At 36.6% G+C, this 21,186-nt stretch overlaps 2 protein-coding genes across 2 annotated transcripts; both read right to left on the reverse strand.

Moving 5' to 3' along the window:
* Positions 1-8,493: 8,493 nt before the first annotated feature.
* Positions 8,494-9,923, reverse strand: LOC104088461 (probable long-chain-alcohol O-fatty-acyltransferase 5). The gene has a single exon (XM_070181524.1). It carries the CDS (start codon positions 9,680-9,682, stop codon positions 8,627-8,629), a length of 1,056 nt encoding a protein of 351 aa, XP_070037625.1. The 5' UTR covers positions 9,683-9,923; the 3' UTR covers positions 8,494-8,626.
* A 1,416-nt stretch (positions 9,924-11,339) lies between these two features.
* Positions 11,340-19,063, reverse strand: LOC104088469 (fimbrin-1-like). Its single transcript, XM_009593140.4, has 14 exons — positions 18,727-19,063; positions 18,439-18,609; positions 17,650-17,888; positions 17,377-17,548; positions 17,253-17,291; positions 16,958-17,026; positions 16,746-16,862; positions 15,621-15,832; positions 14,853-15,008; positions 14,498-14,697; positions 13,349-13,506; positions 13,166-13,262; positions 12,554-12,645; positions 11,340-12,138 (listed from the first exon to the last, which is right to left on the reverse strand). The coding sequence occupies exons 1-14, from the start codon at positions 18,808-18,810 to the stop codon at positions 11,611-11,613; spliced, it is 2,334 nt and encodes a 777-aa protein (XP_009591435.1). The 5' UTR covers positions 18,811-19,063; the 3' UTR covers positions 11,340-11,610.
* Between the last annotated feature and the right edge of the window lie 2,123 nt (positions 19,064-21,186).

Genomic DNA, 21,186 nt, shown 5'->3' on the forward strand with positions numbered 1-21,186 from the left:
TTGCAATTACTTTAGTACTTAGCTAACTCCTCAACCCTTTTCACTTAAATATTAATTACTAAATTTCTGTCGACATTAATATCATCATATGTTGCGCTCTTATCTATAAAAACAAGCTCTTTAACTCCCTTGAATGACCGTTATATTTGTTGTTGTTATTTTTTTTGTTTTTTTCTTTTATGTATATGAGTTTGGTACAGAATCTTCTTCCTAGAACCCATTTGTACATAGTGGTGTGGGTCTCATTTGTTAAGATTCACCATTGAAGAGTGAAAGAAGCTCAAATGAGGAATTGCAGAAGAAGAAGCAGTAGAGGGAAATTCAGTTATAACTAATTTTCTGAATGAATAGTAATAACTCAACCTATTGTACATATATAAAGAACTAGCTTCCTCTAACTAACTTCTAACAAATTAACTAATCAATGCATACAGTTGTACACTAACAAATAATCACGCGATCATTTCAACACCCCCCTTCAAGCTAGGTATGGTGAAGATATTTAGAACACTTAGCTTGGACATTAAATGATAATGTTAGTCCCAGGTCCCTTAGTTAGCAAGTCTGCTTCCTGTTTTTCAGTTGGAACATATGTAGGATGTATCGGTCCTTATTGCACCTTCTCCCTTATGAAATGGCACCCGATTTTTATAGGTATGGTTCTCTCATGAAACACATGATTGTTAACAATCTGCATCACTGCTTTAATGTCTGTATATAACTGAATTGGAGTCGAGATTTCTACTCCCAATTCCCTGAACATTCCTATCAACCAAATTAGTTCAGACACAGTCATGGCCATACTTCTATATTCTGATTCTGCTGAATTTCTTACCAATGTGGACTGCTTCTTAGACTTCCAAGATATCAATGATCTACCAAACTTCACTAGGTATCCAGTCACTGACCTTCTTGAATTTGGACAACTTGCCTAGTCTGCATCACAATATGCATTGAGTGTCATGTTGCCAACTGCATTCATAAGGATTCCAAGTCTTGGCTCATTCTTAACATATTTCCCTACTCTATATGCTACTTCCAGATGAGATCTTTTAGGAGCTTGCATTAATTGACTTAAGGTTTGTACATGTTACACCATGTACGTCCAAGGTGACGTATAATGAATATGAGACTTTTTAATCATGATTTAAATGAGTTTAAAATCATAATATGACTATATATGATATTTGGATAAAACACATAAAGTTTGGGAAAAATCGGATTAAAGTTGCAAAAAACTCGACTAAGAATTTGCCCTATAACATAACTTTTTGAGAAATAAATTTTATGTGCTATATGAGGTCTTTTTAGGACATATTATATACCAAATTGAAGGTCTTAGAATATAGTTTCCAACGCTCTTAACCGTTTATTCACACGACATCCGGATAAAAAGATATAAATGCCGAAAGATGGGAGAATAAGCGGGTGCCAAGCTAGCACCTTTTGACTTTTCAAAAGATTGATAAATATGTTTTAACTCGTCTCTCTCTCTCTCTCTTCATTTTACTTAGAATCTGACCAGAGGTACATAAACGGTCCTTGAGCTCTCTAATATTGCTTCAAACAAGACTATCATCTCGGACACGAAATCAAGAAGCGATAACATTAAAACGATCCCTACGACATAAGTATCGCTATATCGCCTCTCTTTTTCTTTATAGTTTGAGTTTTGGAATATATTTAATAGTTAATAAAAATTCCTAATTTCTGTATTTAAGCTTTAAAATATCAAAAAAAGTTGACAAATTTGTTTCCTAATAGTTAAACCTCACGGGACGATGATCGAAAGTCGTGAGTTCGAGTTATTTGACTTATAGTGGACTATTTTGTGGGTTGTTTCGTGTTGCTTTTGGGTTGTCTATTGTGCTGCTGATTTATGGAGTTTGGAAGGATAAAAGGTCGTGGAGAAACACCACATGTGGTAGGGTAGTAGGTTGGTCGCTCGTCATTGTAGTTACATGCTAATTGATAACTTGTTGGTTGGGTGTATTATGGTATATTTGGGGATTTTGTTGTATTGAAGGTCCCGGATTGTAATTATGTTGATTTTGAGTTGCTGATTATATTATGTTTGTATCTCGCCTATAGTAGGCTTGAGGGAGCAGTAAAATAAGGGAAAATGCTGCCCGTTTTATTTTAGAATCGAGTTATCGTTTGAGATACGTAATAAACTACCGCCATCTAAATTGTACACGTATTTATTTGTTATAGGGTTGGCGCGCTAGTTGTTATAAGCTTGTTGTTGAGTTGCATTGACGACTTGAGGTATGTTAAGGTCATCCCTTCTTTCCTTTTGGCATGATCCAAATGATACAAACGACACAAGCAAAATACGCAACTTTCATAAATGACTCTATTCATAGAAATATTATGGGTGTCTATATTGTTGATTCCCCATGTGAATTATTATTATATCCTCTATTCATGGGTCCCAAAAAAATACGTATTTGATAAAGTTTGTCCGAAAGGAATATTAATTTTATGATATTCGAGAAATCTTATTAACGTATTTCTTATGCATTTATACATATATATTGACCCATTACCAGAAGGCGTTATATACACGTATATTATATGTATATGGGATATGAAAAAATGTTAAGGCATTATATACGCACCACCAACTGATCAGCTGGTATATGTTAATGATTTTGCCTACAGTAGCCGAGATGATATGATGAGATGCCCTCAGAGGTTTGATGATGTTATGTACACCTATACCTATGCATGATACGACATTTACACGCACGTGCATGACATTATAAATGTTCCAGGATTCACAAAGTTATTTAGACTCACAGGTGAAATTCTTTACCCCATGTTTCATCTATGTCTTTAATGTACTGATTTTCATGCTTTATATAATCAGTACATTATTCGTATTGACGTCCCTTTTTGCCTGGGGATGCTGCGTTTCATGCCCGCAGGTGCCTTTCAAATGGTGTGCTCCATTTGATCCGGAGCTGCTTTGAGTTTTGGTACGATGTGTTTACATACATATATGGGTAAGGCGGGGCCCAGTTCCGTTCTTTATACAGTTGTACACTCTAATAGAGGTCTGTAGACAGTCATGTATAGTTAGATAGTATGTGGCCTTGTCGGCTAGCCCTACCGTATTCCATATATATATGTATGTATATATGTCTTTTGGGCATGTTTTCTCACGTAGGTTGTTCATGTGAATTAGTAGTTTATTTCCAGACTTTATGCATGACCTACACTTATTTCATGTTTATATCTTAGACGAATGCTTAGGGGTGTTCGATAGGTAGAACTCGGGCACTCGTCACGGCCCATCAGTTTGGGTCGTGACAGTACACTATAAGCAATGTCATGCCTAGTCAAGGTTAAGTACAAAAGCTTTCTAACTAATCTCTAGTATCCTCTGATATCTGTCAATGTTGGATTATCATCCAAATTACAACGCTCATCATATTCGATAGTTTTCAGCCTTCTATTTTGCTCAATGGGTGTGATAACATATTGGCACCTACCAGTCCCAACTCTGCTATGAGCTCTAGAGCATACTTCCTCTGACATAGAAGTATTACCTTTTGAGATATACACACTTTAATGCCTAAGCAACACTATTAAGGTTCCCAGATCTTTGATTTTAAACACTTTGTGCAGTGTAACCTTGGCATGTTGAATCAGTTTTGTGTCACTTCCTGTGATGAGAAGATCATCAGCATACACAAGTATGATAATCTGTCTTCCGTCTTCTCCTTTGGTGAATAAGTAATGGTCATGTTTACTTTGTACAAAAGCATGCTTGCAAAAGAGCTTATGTAAGATTCAAGTTCCATAGTTTTGAAGCTTGCTTCAACCCATAGAGAGATTTAAGAAGTATGCAACCCTTAGTACTCCCCATTGGCTGCTAAAACCAGGTGGCAATTGCATATAAACCTCTTCGTCAAGGTCATCTTGAAGAAAGGCATTATAAACATCCATTTGAAAAAATGGCCACTGATGCATAGCAGCTAATGCAATTACAGCTCAAACTGTGACCATTTTAACAACTGGAGAGAATATTTTTTGGTAGTCTAGACCTTCTTGTTGGATGTACCCCTTTGCAACAAGTCTGGCTTTGAATCTCTCAACCTCGCAAATCGATTTGTACTTGATTTTATACACCCATATGTATCCAATATACACCTTCCCTTTAGGAATATCAACTACTTCCCAAGTGTTATTCAAAACTAATGCCTCCACCTCTGCCTCCATGGCTTCATTCCATCTTGGATCCTTCATGGCTTCTTCATATGATGTAGGTTCTATTTCCTGTGATACTGCAGCTAGGTAGGACTTGAGGGTAGTTGAAATAGTGCTATAATTTAGATAATTGGATATTGGATATGTGCAATTGGATGAAGAGGCTCCATTAATTGGGCATGTAGTCTTTCATCCAAATAGGTAGCATGAAACCCCTAGCAAATCTTCTTAGCTGTTCAGATGGGATCTCCTCAGCAACTTCAACAGCTGGCACCTTAACATTGTGGTTTGGATCAGCTGCTATGAGGTTGTTTTCCTCCTGCATCAACTCCTGATTATCCATTATATCCTGGTGGATAACAGGTTCTCCTTGTTCAGGTGTGTGAGTTTGTTGCTGCTGATTCAGTGCTGACTTCCTTCTTGTCCATTCTTCAACTCTAAGAATACTGGAGAATTTGTCCCATTCCTTGCAAGTTAAAAAGGAAAAATGTCCTCTTTAAAGGTTACATCCCTACTGACAAAGAACTTTTTGTTTCTCAGAACGTATAGCTTATATCCTTTCTGAGATACTGAGTATCCCATGTGCACTGCAGTGATGGTCCTGGGAGAGAACTTGTCCATCTTTTCTGTAACTGTGGCAAAAACATAAACACCTAACAGTTCTTAGGTGAACCAAGCTAGGTGGTTTTTTATGAAAGGCTTCATATGGAAAGATTTTCCTGCTAGGATTGAGGAAGGCAGTCTATTGGAATCTCAATGCCCTTGCCACTTCCAAGACATATATGTGCCTTCTTTCCACCACTCCATTTTGTTGTGAAATGTGTGGGCAACTGCTTTGGTGGAGAATGTCATTATCTATCAAATAATCCCTGCATTCATGGCTAAAAAATTCTGCACCATTATGAGTTCTTAGCATCTTAACATTCTTCCCCAAACTGTGTATTGACCATTTTAAGAAACGATTTCAATACAACAACAATATCACTTTTTAATTTCATTAAGAAGATCCAAATTATTTTGGAATGATCATCCACAAGTATCAGAAAGTATCTATTTTTATTTTATGTAGGAACTCTATATAGACCCCAAATGTCTATATAAATCAAATGAAATGTGTCTCCAGCTCTACTGTTACTCAGAGGAAATGATTTTCTTGCTTGTCTATCTATAGGACATACAGTACAATTATTGAGTTCATAATTCAGAAACTTCTTATTTTTTATGAAATCTAACTGCTTCATGACTTTAACTAGTACATGTCCAAGTCTTCTATGCCAAGTGGTGAAGTCTGCTTTCATTCCTTTTACAAGACAACTATTGATCTTTTCTACTAACAGAATGTGATGGGGATTGAAGTAAGATCTGATTCCTAATGGCATTATAGGACTCATTTAAACCCATTAAAAACTGAAAAAGTTTTTTCTGCTCTAAGAGTTCGATGAAATCTTTGTTCCCAGCCGTATCAGGAAGTGAAGGTATCATGGAATTATACTCATCCCACAGTAATTTCAGTCTAGAATGATACACTAAGATACTAGACGTACCTTGAGAAACCGTAGCTATTTCTCGTTGAAGGTTATAAAACCTAGAGCCATTGACCTTGTAAATCCAACCAAACTTCATAAGCATCACTTGGATACACAATTTCATTTACCAATTCTAGTGATACTGTGTTCATAACCCATGTTATAACAATAGCATTTACTCTCCATTCTTCCCCCAAATCGGCAATGAATTGTACCTTGATACAACTCTCATCGATAAACCCTAGTTTGTGCTTTGCTCGCAATGCAATCACCATCGCCTTGCTCCAAACTGAAAAATTCTCATATCCTTCCAACTGAATCGATATGATGACATTGCCAGGATTATTTGATGGTTGCAGATACAAAGGATGACGAGGATTATCAATCTCTAGATTCGCCAGGGATAATCTACAAGAAACAAAGCCAAATTTGTATTAATTGGTCCAGAATGCGAATTAACTGATTAATACCTAGCTTCGATCGATCTGCTCGAGCTCTGATACCATGTTAAGATTTACCATTAAAGAGTGAAAGTAGCTCAAATGAGGAATCGAAGAAGAAGAAGAAGTAGAGGGAAATTTAGTTATAACTAATTTTTTGAATGAATAGTAATAATTCAACCTAATGTACATATATATAGAACTAGCTTACTCTAACTAACTTCTAATAAATTAACTAACCAATGCATACAGATGTACACTAACAAATAATCACGTGATCATTTGAGCATCATTCTTCCTTTCTATTAGCATTTTCTTCTTTAGCAAAACTTGAAGTTATTTCAGCAAAATTTCTCTATTTGAGGCATTGATTTATGTATTATAATCCCATGGTTTTGATTGAATTTTATTTTTTAAATTTAATTTATATATTGTACTAGCAATACTATCAGATTAAAAGAATTATTAAAATGTTTAAATGATTCCGAACATTCCAAAATGGAAAGAGTTTCGAAAATAGAAACTACAAGAGTGTTCGAATAGATAGATGGTGAAATTGTTATATATTCAAATTTACTTAGATTATATTTTCTCGTTTTATTGGATCATTTTTTTTTGCGTTAAACATTATTTATTTTTTCAAATTAATTGGAGTGACCTTACAATAATAGATAGATAGAAAAAAGAAAAAGAAAAAAGAACAAGACTTGAAAACAAACAACAAAAGAAAACTAAAAATAGACAAGAGATGGTGGGTTGAAAAACAAGGGATTGGAGTGAGCTGCTGGCCGCAAGGCTCTTTTAGCAAGGGGAATATTCGAATTCCATATAAAAAAGAAAATAATATTATTATTAAAATTAAACAAGATCCATATATAGCATGGATTACCACACCCGTACAAGGAAGAAATTAAACATTAACTTGTTTTATAATTGTTAATTGAAAATTAATCATAGTTTAAAAATTTATTGAAATTTAGCTACTTGTTCATGGCAAAAAAAATCTAGACAAATATATCCTTAGTTAAAATTCGAAATAAATACAACATAATATGTTAAAGTTTGAATTTTTAACATATAAAATTCCAATATAATATGCTGGAGTTTTATACGCAAAAGCTCCATAATCTAACATATATTTTTTTGGGTATTTTTGTTCAGGTTTTATCTCCTCATTAAATAGTTTATTTTTGAAAAATTACCAGTTATGTCAGCCCATAAGCTAGTACAAAAATTAGACAATTTATAAAATATTATCAGTATTAGACAATTAGCTATTTGTAGCAAAAAAAATTAAATTTTTGCTTTCTTTTGAGTGTGTGTTGTTGGAATAGATGAATACATCTTACAGAGTTTAAATCTCAGTTTTGGAATGATTTGGTAGAGTTTTGAGGTAGTTTGAATTGAGAATTTGAAGTAGAAGATGAACATGAAAAAGATGATATGTGTATCACACTATGTATCATTTGTGTATCACATATGTATTATATTTGTATCAAGTGTGTATCACATGTATATCCATGTTTACATCTATGTGAGATACATGTATCGCATAAGAATTTTTTGAACTTGAATTTAACTATGAATTTTGATACCAAATCTATCTAAATCACTTCCAAGCTTTCTCAAAATTTGTATATTGACTAATTTATATGTTTTCAATAGATTTCAAACATACCCATTGAAAAAGGTCTCATTTTGCTTAGATTTTTGGAATATATATATATATATATATATATATATATATATATATATATATATATATATATATATACATATATATATATATATATACATTCCATCACCTTGTTTGCTATCTAATCCATGAAATTTTCTTTCCGTCTTGCATCCAATATTGATGATCATGCTTAAAATTATGAAAGAAGATCTTTGCATGGGATTGTTAGAGAGAAAATATCCTTATTTTTTTAGTTTTTCAACTTTTGTACGTGCTTAGCTAGTTTTGGTAAGTTTATGATTAATGACGAGAGCTTGGTAAGTTAGGACTTATTTGGAACATTTCCGTAAGATTTCCTGTATTTTTCAATTACTTTACAAATACCGGCTATTTTTAATTACCACTCCAAAAAACTGGCCAACACACGCAATTTTGACTATAGCTTCAGTCTATAAATGGGCCTAATTATAGGCCCAATCAAGAATTACTGGACTTGGGCTGCAATGGACAGACCCAATAAAGGTTTTTCTTTCGGTTGATTTACCAAATAGCCACTTTTGTGGCATTGTATTTTTGCTTGAGCCATATGATATTCAAGCATCACTAAAACAAACTAGAAGAGGTGCAACATAAGTTTCTCATAAAAGATATATATTCAAATGATGTAACAAAAGAAAATTCATTAAACTATAAAGTTTGTTCGCAGAAGGACTAGAAACCAAAATAGATGCATTATAAATTTTTGATTGCAAATAAAGTAAATCAATTTATCTAAAATGACCCACAAAATTCGGCAATTGAAGCATTTTCGTTTTGATGAAATCATAGCAAGTCCCAACTTCTTCAAGTACCCTTTCATCTGCACCATTCCTAATTATCGGTGGGAAGAAAAGCCCAAAAGCAGTGGCCACCACAAACCCAACCGTTAACGGCCCGGAAACGAACCACGGCAACCGCCACGTGTCCTTCACAGCTCTCTTCACACCAATTTCCACCATTACACACAGCCCGTGAAGCACAAAGAACAACGTCATTTCCCACGAGGGGCTCACACCGTTAACGTAATAAAATATCAGTTCATGCATCAAACCGGAAACGACAAACGTTGCAAGCACGGCAACCCGTAGGGCCCAGTTTTTACCGATCACCTCCGACAATGCTGACCTCACGGGGTTGTATACGGTGAGACGCAGCGTATTTGTTACCGTGAGGTTCCATCTCTTCCCCCAAAAATCTTGAAGGGAAGTTGACAAATAAGGTTCATTTGAAGGTGGCTCTAGCTCTAGCCCAACCAAGATTTTAGCAATAGAGCTAGATAATGCAACAAGAATATCGATCATAAGAAACACCATAAAACAATAGCAAATCAAGACTAAATTTGGATGGATTTGACTTTTGTGGTGAAAAGTCAACTCCAAGAATATTGCAAGGAGGACAAATTCTGCAGCTAAATTTAAAGGGATTTTCTTGGTGGGGTTTGGCTCATTGGATTTAAGATTATGTTGTTTGGATCTGAGGGGAAGGGCAGCCATAGAAATGAAAATGGGAAGAGATAATTTTTTTGTTGCATTTTTTGTGGAGAGAGAAAGAGGGCCTTGATTAAAGGCAAAGAGGAGGAGCTTGAAATTGGCAAGCCAAGTTATGAAGAAAGTGGTGAGTGCTATAAGAAATGCAGATGAAAAGTAAAGTGGAAGAATGGTGAAGAGGTAAAAAATGGGTAGAAGAGAAATGAGCCTTGGAATACCTTTTGGAATTTTGGCAGATAGGAAATAGCAGTAATAAAGAGAGATAATTACCGAGAGACAAACATGAGTTGATGACATCTCTTGGTTGTTCTTAGATTTCCCTTCTCCTTTGCTTTTTTGATCTATGACACTTGCAAAAGGACCGTGTGTGATGCCTTCTTTTGTCTTTTCTTGACTTTAAATTGATCTATTTAGCTTACCGCGAGCCAAACTTTGGGAAATAGTACTACTGTATCTTATTTTGGCGACATCTTGTACAATAAATCTTTCCTAGAAACATAAGTTTTAAAAAATTGGCGACATCTTGTACCAAAATGAATACTCCCTTAATATTAATTTATATTAACCTATCTGACCAAATATAAAGTTTAAAAACAAAGAAGGATCTTTAAAACTTGTGATGTTTAATATGCTAATATTTGTGTGATTATAAGACTTCTAAAACTTGTAATCTTTATATATTATAATATTTGCATGTAGCTATAAAAGCTTATCATTAAGAGTAAAAAAATATTCTAAGTCAAATTATTCTCAAATATAGAAAGTATCACAAGGTCAAATTGGGCCAATTTTTCGCGCCTAATTGACACTGCGCGGCAGCAACCTGACACTCAAGTTACTCAGCCTTTTCCAACACTTAGCTAACTTTTCAACAAGTTCGGCCTTAAGCAAAATTCGGTAGCAACATAAAGAGAACACAATCAAGTACGAAAAAATCCCAACCTTTGTATTAATATGAAAATATACAAAGGACCCCTCACTTTGCTATGAACACAAGTCGTTCATAGCCCACTTCGACCATCCAAGATCACAAGTCGATCTTGTCACACTAAGACCTGCCCAAATGCCTAGCCTTAGCCCACTTCTGAAACACTCAGAAACCCTCACGTTTCTTTCTTGTTTCCCACTTTACTATGAACACAATTCGTTCACAGTCCACTTCGTCTAGCAAAGATCACAAGTCGATCTTGCACACTAAGACCTGCCCAATGCCCAGCCTTAGCCCCTGTTTGAAACACTTAGAAACCCTCACGTTTCTCTCTTGTTTCCCACTTGGAAGTCTCACAACAGAACTTCCTTTCGAAGACACTCTTCTTCTTTTGAAGACCCTCTTCTACTTCTTCTCTTCCTGAATTCCACACGAAATTCCTACCTATTTATAAGTATAGGTGCTGTCACTGGCAGATCTGAAGGGACAATATTACAAAGGGGCAATCTATTCTAGTGCTTGTTCCACTTCAAGCACTAAATCAGCACTTTGATCACTTAATGGGGCATTATTCACGAAATGGCTTTCATCAGCATGCATTGTGGATCACTTGGCCCTGTTTTGTGGAGCACTCACCTCTTTGGTGGAGTACTGGTCCCACCTTCCACTGAAACCTGTCTTGTACACAGCTTTGCTAAATCTGCCCTAACTTGTAGTTGACATATAAATCTAGCACGACACTTGCACCCAAGCTGGGCCATAACTCTTGCGAACTGACCAAACCTCAAAATTGAAAAAGTCCTCAACATTCAAAAAATACACTTTTAATGTGCGTTTACATCAAATTATTAAATCATTAAATGCACAATGATTATATAAAACACGAATAACTCTTCCACCCCCAAATCCTGCTACCTCAAAAAACAGTCTATCCAAACTTCAGGATACTAGCGGTATACATCGCGTCTGCGTATTCATGAGCATGAATCATTGGGAATATTTTCACAATCTAAGCCATACATCAAATGGACCAAACGCTACTTACATTCAAAAGGAAATATCTATATAAAACTAACAGGAAACAAAATTGGAAAAAGTACAGTTGTTCTCCAAAGGTGTGTACTATCTTCCTGAGCTGATAACATTGTGTACTTAAATCTATATTCGTATCTAATCACATTTCGCACTTTACTATCATTCATCTAAAAACACATTCTCTTTGTTTATTTTCGTTGGTCATGCTTTCTCCCCTTGCTTATTCTCTGTCCCTTGAGCTTGTAAAAAAGACAACTTCCAACTATTGTTCATTATCTGGTTTTGTACCCTCATTTTCAACTTCATGTGAGAGGCCACTCTGTTGCTCTGTATCCTCAAGTTGCGGGGATGAGGGCATATCTGATGGTATCTCCGCATTTTCAGCATCCGCGCAAACATCTGTTGGTATCTCTGCATTTTCAGCATCCCTGTGCACATCTGATGGTATCTCTGCATTTTCAGCCTGCTCTGGGGATGCTAACACATCAGACGATGCGTCATCATCTGCCAACTTTGACACTTCAGCAATTAGTTGGCTTTCTTCATCTCCATTAACAGACGGTGCTGGAGATGCATCCACCACAGGAGAGGATGCTCCACTAATTGACGGTGCAGGGGATGCATCAGGCGAAGCAGCAATCAAGGGGGACATTGAACCATTTGTAGATCGTACTGGTGATGCATCAGTTATAGTACTCGCAGGAGATGCAGACTCCGCCTCTTCCGCTGTCTGCTGGAGGCTCCAGTACATTATGCTCGCAGTGAGAGTAAGGATCATCTTTTGGTTAACCTGTCCACCACGTGACCCCAAGAAGGATAGTGTTACAATCAGATCTCATGATGACATCTTTGTCCAGGAAAGATCATAGGAAAAGCTATAGTGTGCATACTTCTCACTGTATTGTTAAAAGGATATAGAATTGAGTTGTTTTGTTACAAACATGTTTTGAATTCCCAGAATGGTTTTATTTTTTCAACCCTGTAAAGATTGTACTGCATTTGTCTGGTCTTTGTTAAGACCCTTATACCCCACTCCACCCCCCACCCCCAGCCCAAGAGAGAAGTTAGCAAGATATTCCAGGGTATGGTTCTTTAGCAGTAGCAAAGAAGTTTGCCTACTTTAATTGATTCCCATGGACACAAACGACTAGCTGCAATTCGCCATGATAGAAAGTACATAACAAGCAACATTATAGCATTCTCACCTCCATGATATCCTCAGGCAACAGAAAGATAGAGCACCCAAGTTTCCGTGCAACGCTAATGATATAAGTAGCATTCAGTTTCTTTGCCTCATCTGTTAGGGAGCAACAATAGAAAGTTCAGTTCAGAGCACAGCACCCACTAGATGAGAAGTACAGATTAAATTTCTAAAAGAAGTAGATCGAATAAAGAGCCAAGATGTGTGAGACCCTCTTGTGCTACAACTCCTTTTGAAAGTTGCTGTATTCTTTCCGGTGTTGTTAGAAAGAAGACCACAAGCATTAAAAGCCAAGGAAGGGGTAGTTGTTCAGCTAGAAAGCCAAATTCCAATCCTTATTTAACACTAAGGAAGCATGTGGAGCTAGTTGCTCCGCTAGAAAGTCAATTCTTCAATCCTTATTTGACACTAAGTGTATGAAGCTAGTTGCTCATGCTAGAAAGTCGAATTCATTATTGCAAATGCAAGTCCTCAGTCCTAACATGGAAGTGGAAGTGAAGCCTGTGGCAGATAACTACACAAAGAATGTATTGAAAGACGACCTCCCTCCATGCCCATTTCCCAAAAGCCAAGAAGAGAAAAAGAAAGATAAATATTGCAAGAATCCATTCCATACCACTTTCACCCTTGGTAACAAGATTCCAATTAACAACCCTTGGCTCCACAGCACTGAGAAGCTCGAGAAAGAATAATCCACTTGAAAGATTCTTATCCTAAACAAAATCCACGAATTGTAAGTCAGAATCAGACAGTCAAGGTTGAAATTACGCCAATTGAACAGGAACTGGTGATACTACACCTTAAAACTCTCCATTTTAGATGTTCTTCCAGTGCTTTTCACTTTTTTGTTTGCCCAAACTAGAATATCAGCATCAGTAATCTCCTTCCCTCGGAAACGCGATCTCAAGTTCTTCAAAAGCTGAAGCATATTAAACCTCATCAACTGCCACAGGAAAGCTGGAAAAGGACGTATAAGTGGAAACATAAGTCATGTGCTAAGAGGCACTAGTTACAAGGCTTGTACATGTCGTAATAGCAGATAATTCATAGAACCAAAACTAAGATATTTAGTTGCATGAGCAACATAATCACATTGAAACACACACACAAGATGAGAAAGTTCGCACAGCGGAGCTCACATAATATGTAGACTGCTAAACCAAGAATTATGGTGATTCAGTATTTGCAACCACTATTTAAAAGCTTTAAGAGTAATACAACTAAACTTCTTCATCCATTAAGATTAAAATGCTTTTTCTTTGACAGTCCAGTTATACAGACTACTCATTTACAGGGTCTTAGAAGATTTCTGCACTTTTAGCACCATAATAATAACTGATCACTTCCAACTATATATGACCAAAGATATGTAACAAATAGTTGAAATCTAACATCCTTAGTTTGCCAGCATATTAAAATTAAATCATTATACAAACCGTATAGAGAAAAATCAATTACAGTAGGATGATGAACTAAACGTTACCTGATGCTATACTTTATGATAACAATAAAGTAATAATACAAACAAATTAATCTTTTCTATCTTTTGACAGGAGTTATTAGATAATATCCTCAACCACAATCCCACATCAGCAAGAAATCTACACAATCATGCAAAAGCCATTTCATGAAAGGATTGGTGATTCCAGGTCCATAGAGTTTTATCAACTACCTTGAAAAGGAACCAATGCATTCTTCAGACAACATAGTAACTAGGGTAGGGATGGGAAACTTTTGGTGTTGGATGCAGTCAAGAATGATAACAGGAAGATAACCAAATAATGTATTCCAGCTTTCCAGCTACGCACAAATAATTATGATAATACAAGTACAGACGAGACAGAATCTTGGAAGCTCAAGAAGATTAAAAAGCAATTAGGTTCCCAGAGAGCCATGAAGAGAAATAAGCCTCACTATGAAACATATAAATTTTGTTTTGCAACATTACCAAGTATAAGCTTCTTATTCCCTTGGACAAAGTCATTTCCACCCACATTTACAAGGGAAAGTTTCAACTGCTTCCCAATCCTGACAACTTGGTTGCAGTTTTCAACTTTCCGAAATGGCATTTTAATTGGAGGTTTTGTTGCGTGCTTCCAATTAACAGATCCTGGAGAAACCTTGTCCAATACCTCCAAAAGTACCCATCTGCGAAAATGGATGGAAAAGTTGATGCGTCAAAGATAATAGCAGCTGAAGCAGAGCTATTTTCTACCTATAAATTCCAATTACTACTTTTTTACTAGCACATGTCCTTTTTTGGTGTCTGGGGTGAGCCATGTTTATGCAGACCTATCACTTACCCATTTCTGACATCTTCAAACAAATTATTGACGTAAGAGTTTATCCCGAGACTATTAATCCATAGTCGAAAGCATCTCTCTTCCCTGGAAATTAACTCGTCATCTGTCATCATCTCTGCAAAGGAGACCTTCTTGCTGTCAGTAGACAATCCACTCCTGAAAAAGAACAGCATTGCTCATAAAGGGCCTTCCTCTTCAATTAAAAACAACTAGCTACCCTCTCATCTAGCAACTAAGAGACAAAATCCAAACACTACATTCAAAGCAACTAAAACGCAAAGATTAGCCTCATTCAAATATAGAATAGCAACAAGAGGCTTCAAAACATCATTCAAAGGTTAAATGCAGATGGCAACTTTTGTAGGTACATGCTTCTAGCTAATCAAGCTAAATGGAGCATCAAATAGGAATAACTTCCAAATAGATATTTCAAGCAACAAAAAGGAGAGGAAAATGAAGTCATACATGCACAAAATATACATGATTAGCTCATATAGCGGTTAAATTGTTCCTTGCGACTAATGTGATCTAAATCCTCTTGTGGTTCTATGATTTGTCCCCCCAAGTATCACAGTGAGCGCAACTACAGAAGGAGCCACAAAAGACAAAAAGTGTAGCCACGTTAAGTTCCTACCTCTGGTGGAATATCTGTATAAGAAAAAGCAAGACCTAATTGGCTGAGCCGTCAACTATGTGCTTTATATCATGCTGAGCACAACAACAAAAGCCATAAAAGATAAAAAGAGTGTAGCCACGTTAGCTTCCTACCTCTGATGGAATATCTGTGCAACAAAAGCAAGATTTAAATTGGAAGAGCCTTCAACGATGTCCTTCGGATCTAGATATCTTTTGCAATCCATTTTCTCTGCATGCTCAAGAACTAAGTTAGCTCTCTCAGTGGGATCCTTGACATCCAAAGTCGCTGGGCTGCAATGCTCTGGTGCAAGTACATTAAGAAGGTAAGCATAGGCTTCCCCGTCCTGCAGAGAAAGCGTAAATATGTAATTGCCAAGAGGCCATATGCAGCTATGAATGTAGATCTTTGAATTAAAACGGGTCAAGACTAGTCAAGGTGTAGCTTAGATATTACACTACACTGTTTTGCCATATTATACCATGAACTAGACTGGAATGTGCATTTGCATCTTCATTTCTACAATTAACTTTATAAGAAACTTAATACAAACTTTCAGAATCCAGCTAGGATTTCATAATTTTAAACACAAAATCGAAGTCTTGACTGCAATGACATGCCTCCTACCAGACCTCAAATGAACTTTTGGGATCTGTCCTCTCCAATATTAAGGATAGAGCAGCAAATATGATTATCATTTAAATAAGTTCCACATTACTTCTGATAAGTCGAAGTTATATATTCCACATATATTTCTTCCTCCCAAATTAGATAATCCATTTGACTAGCAAGGAAATTGAGAAAAGGAGTTTAAATGGTAACCATATTATAGCTTACTACATATATTTGAACTAATATTAGAAGTGAGTGTGGAGATAGGGTAATTTGTTGCAAAGATCCGACATCAAAGGCAAATCGGAATCACTTCGAATTTTTTCAGATGCAGAACTGTCATTTGAAGAATTAAAAGTTGATCAAACCAATTAGATGAAATGAGTACTAAACCTTTATGTTATTTCTAATTTTTGGAGAAGGAAAAATCCACTACTTACAGGGTTCAGGTAATCTGAGAACATATAAATGGGAAATTAGGTCAGTCAAAATTCAAAGGAGGGAGTATTACAATTTGGCATGCACCTTGTGATCTGGAATTAATTGAAGTATCATCTTACTCTGTAGAAACAAGAATACCTTTACAGAAAACTTCTTTACTTGTTGATATTGGGAGGAGAGGGGGGAAAAAGATAGTACATGCATACCTTCAGGTCAGAAGAAAAATTTGCTACTGTTTTCTTGTAACCAGCTTTCTTTAGATGAAAATTCATCCATTTTAGTAAGAGCTTTTCTGGTGCTAACCCCATGAGCTCCTCAACATCCTGAACAAGTTAAGAATAAAGGGATATTTGTTTGTATAGTTCGTAAACATGGGAAATAAAAGTACAGTCACGTTGGACAAGAGGAATTAAATTACATTGCTGTCCTCCACCAGTTCGACGAGCTGAGGGGTCTTCCGGAGGTTGAGATCTGCCAATAATTGGATCTAAGATGCCACAATTGTCAAAAACCGGGAGAGAAGAGAGAGAGAGAGAGAGAGAGAGAGAGAGAGAGAGAGAGACAGAGACAGAGAAAGAGTTAGTAAAATCAACCCAAAGATATGAAGATGAAGAGCAATGCTATTAAACCAAACATAATCTGCCATAACTATCATGCCCTTTTCCCCCAAAGGCTAGGCAGAGAACACAAAGGAACAGAAATCAGGAACTAACCTTGATAATTTGAGAAATCAGCCCAAGTACTAGATGAGGCTGCAAAGATGTAGAAAAATAATTGAACACACAACTCAGAGGTATATTGAGGTAATGCAAGTGAAGAGGGCAAGATTCAACTCACTCGTCCTTCAACCAGGTCTTGAGTGCCAATATTAACAACAGTGCAGCCAATAGCCTTTGCAGAATTGAGGCAAAGGGTGTGATTCTCATTTCTCTCCCACGGGTTGATTACTCGTTTCATGTTAATAGCTCGCTCGTCTATTGTGCCAGGTACAGCGACATTGATCAGCTTACTAAAGAACCACAGAAAGAAAACTATAATGAGCCAACAGAAACTCTTATCATAAATTTGCACATACTTCGGAGTATCACAAAGCAGGTTAAGTTTAAATACCATAAAAGAACTCCATCCTTTGCCAGATCAAACAAAGCATTCGAAGCTGGATCGATTGGAAGAAATTGCTTTAAGAATGGATCGTCTCTTAGATAGCTGTTTATATGAGCTACATATGATGCTTTCTCTGATTCACTGATCGTGTGAAGAAGTGTAGTTGTGGAGGCCTTCAGGAAGGAAGACGAATTTTTAGAACTGCCTAATTTAGAGGCAGCTCGAGCTTGTAGATTCAAGTATGTCTGTTCATTACAAGCAACAATTCAAAATGTCACTAAACCAAAAATCCAGAATAATGAGGTCAAAGTACTGTAAATTCCACTTACTAGGTAATCAGCTAGAACCCCCAATAACTAATTTACCTATGGATTTAAGTTATATACACTGATCAGTGTAGTAATTATTTTGCTCTACCAGTGAATTTTAACGTGTGATAGCAAGTTAATTACAAAAAAATACTAGATCAAGTAATTTAAATATAATTACCTAATTGTGTAAATAATCCGTCAGTCTACACAATTTAAATTTGCTATGGATTTAAGTTATATACACTGATAATATAGTTAGTTTTTTTTTTACAATATTAGTGAATTTTAACTTGTGATAGTTGGTTAGTTACCATTTTTACTAGATAACCAAATAATGCCTATCAAGTAATTTATGTGTAATTACATAACAAGTGACCTGAAACTCAGTAAATAATAGGTCATTTCTATTCCATCAATGGCACAAGAGTAAACAAACCAAATGTCACTAATGGAAATAAATATAAAAATTTAATTAGATACTCACTTTAAGGAAGCTTTCAAAATCAATCTCATCATTCAAGTCGGAAACTGATTCAGCCAAGATATTCCGGATCTCTTCCTCATTAAACATCTCATTGAAAGCCTTTAATTTCGCCATCAAAGGCGGCAAGTCTCCAATTGTTACTTTTCCATTCTGATTCTTAACTGAAATGAACTAACGAGCCCCAAAAAACAAATAAAACAGTAAAAATCATTAACTCTTAACAACAGATTAATCAACATGGACAATCGGAAAACAACACATTAAGGAGATGGAAGAGTCGAGTCTTACTTTGGATTTAAGGCTGCGAAGTTCGACTTGAGTGAATTGACTTTGAAGCCATTGATCAGAAACAAAAACACCAACGAAAGACATCACCAATTACTATTACTAGTAATAAAATAGCTGTAGCAACTTGTTTTCTTGTATTTTCAAGCTTTGACTGTTTTTGTCAATAATAGAAAGGAGTCTGTAACAAAGAGAGAGATGTGGTGTTTGCTTGGATATGGAGCAAAAACAGAGAGGAAGAGAGAGAGAGAGAGAGAGAGAGAGAGAGGAGAAGTTTTGGGCAGAGGACACGCAAAGACTATGAGGCGGAGAAGGGCAGTTAAGGAAGGGAGGCTACTGTGATGGAGGCCCACTTTGATAAGGTGGGTACCATATAAATGTTATGAGCTTGTTCTTTTGAACAACTCATCCTTCTATTTTACACCTCAGCATTTACTACGTCATTTTTTGTTTTATGCCTACCTCTCTACATGCCCGACTGTATTTATCTAGGAGATTTTTGCACTTTTCTTTTTTCTTCTTGGTTTACGACGTTAATTAAAGCATTTCTTTTAACTCTTTAAAGGCAGGGAGATCTACCATATTGGATTTGTTGTTGTCGTTGTAATGAAGGGTGGGTGTTAGATTTCGAGAAAAAATTTCTTTTGTATCAAATTAATAAAATTATTGAGACGCTTGTGTCAAATTGAAGTCACAATTTAAATTTATAATTATATGCAAGTCATTTGTGTCATATTCATTATTTTGATATCAATTTATGCTAGAAATAAGTATTTCTAATCTAAAGCACATAGAGAAAGGGATTGAGGCTCTATGTCACAACTCGCACTTTGGAGTTATGATTTCAGCCAAGAACTGATGAGAAAAGGCTCTTCTGATTGTCTGACGTAGGTCTGTCTACTCAGGCAATTTGGGCTTTTTAATTTTAAGCATATATAAGGGGTATAGGTGATGAAAGCTCCGACCTGCCTCCCCCATACGTGCTGCCACCAAGCCGTATAGAACGAGCTACCTTGGGGGCAACCTCAAGGGCCTGCCTAGATGACTCAAAGGAGTGTCAAAGGTATCCACACGAGTTTGGGAACTCTATGGACGGCTATCACGACCCAAAACTAACCCCTGTCGTAATGGCGCCTATCAAGGAACTAGGCAAGCCGACTCATTTCCAAAATAAACCGATATTTTTATTTTAAAGAAAATTTCAAGGTTATTTAACATAAACCTTCATTTAAAGAGTTCAAATCAAAGAAAAACAGAAGTGCGAAAAAGAAAAGCCCGACATCGGGGTGTCACTAGTCATGAGCATATACTACAATCTGTCTAACAATATCAAGGCTAACTCATTCTGAAAAATAGCTAAATACAACTAGAGGAAGATAAGAGGGAGAAGAGCAAGGGCTGCGATCGCCAAACAGTTACCTTGCTATCTCCAAGAAAATCTGCAACCAGAACACTCAATAATCGCTACCGTGTCCAGCTACACCTGAATCTGCACACAAGGTGCAGGGAGTAACGTGAGTACGCCAACTCAGTAAGTAACAACAATAAATAAAGACTGAGCAGTAGTGACGAGCAATAAAACATATAACGTTCATGTCAAGAAATCTCAGTAAAATACCACATGCTCTTAAAAATCAGGATTTGAATCAAACATCTCGTTTAAACCCAGTTCCAGCAAAAAAAAATTATTTAAAGACATTTTTCCAACAGTTTTTCAAACAAAGGCTTAATGCAAAGGTGAGCAAAAATGATGAAATCATAAACAGCCCCTCGGGGAAACCTCACAGTCACTCGTGCCACTCGGGCATACCTCACAATCACTCTTGCCACTCGGGCATACCTCACAATCACTCTTACCTCCCATTCACTTAGCACTCAGCACTCGACACTCACACTCAGTAGGTACCTGCGCTCACTGGGGGTGTGTACAGACTCCGGAGGGGCTCCTTCAGCCCAAACGCTATAATCTGCACGGACAACTCACGTGCCATAATAATAAAGTATGCTGCAGGCGGGTAGCCCCGATCCACACTCATCCTCACAAATCAGGCCCTTGGCCTCACTCAGTCATAAAGTATGCTGCAGGCGGGCAGCCCCGATCCACACTCATCCTCACAAATCAAGCCACTCGGGCATTTTAGTAAAACAGGGCATTCGGCCCAAAACATTTATGTGCATCAAAATAGAGTCATAAAACTGAGTTATGCGGTAAACAAGTATAAACATGATTGAGTATAGATTTTCAATCGAAAATAGTGAGAGGATGATAAGAAACAACCCCTAAGGGTCCAAACATGGCATTCAACCCAATTTACAGAAAATCTTTCTAAAACATATAAGTATCAATGGTTTCAACAAAGTATGCAACTTTACAGTTGCTACGGGACGGACCAAGTCACAAATCCTCAACAGTGCATGCCCACACACCCGTCACCTAGCATGTGTGTCACTTCAAAATAGTAG

This window comes from Nicotiana tomentosiformis, chromosome 7 (assembly GCF_000390325.3).
Source record: "Nicotiana tomentosiformis chromosome 7, ASM39032v3, whole genome shotgun sequence".
NCBI lineage: Eukaryota > Viridiplantae > Streptophyta > Magnoliopsida > Solanales > Solanaceae > Nicotiana > Nicotiana tomentosiformis.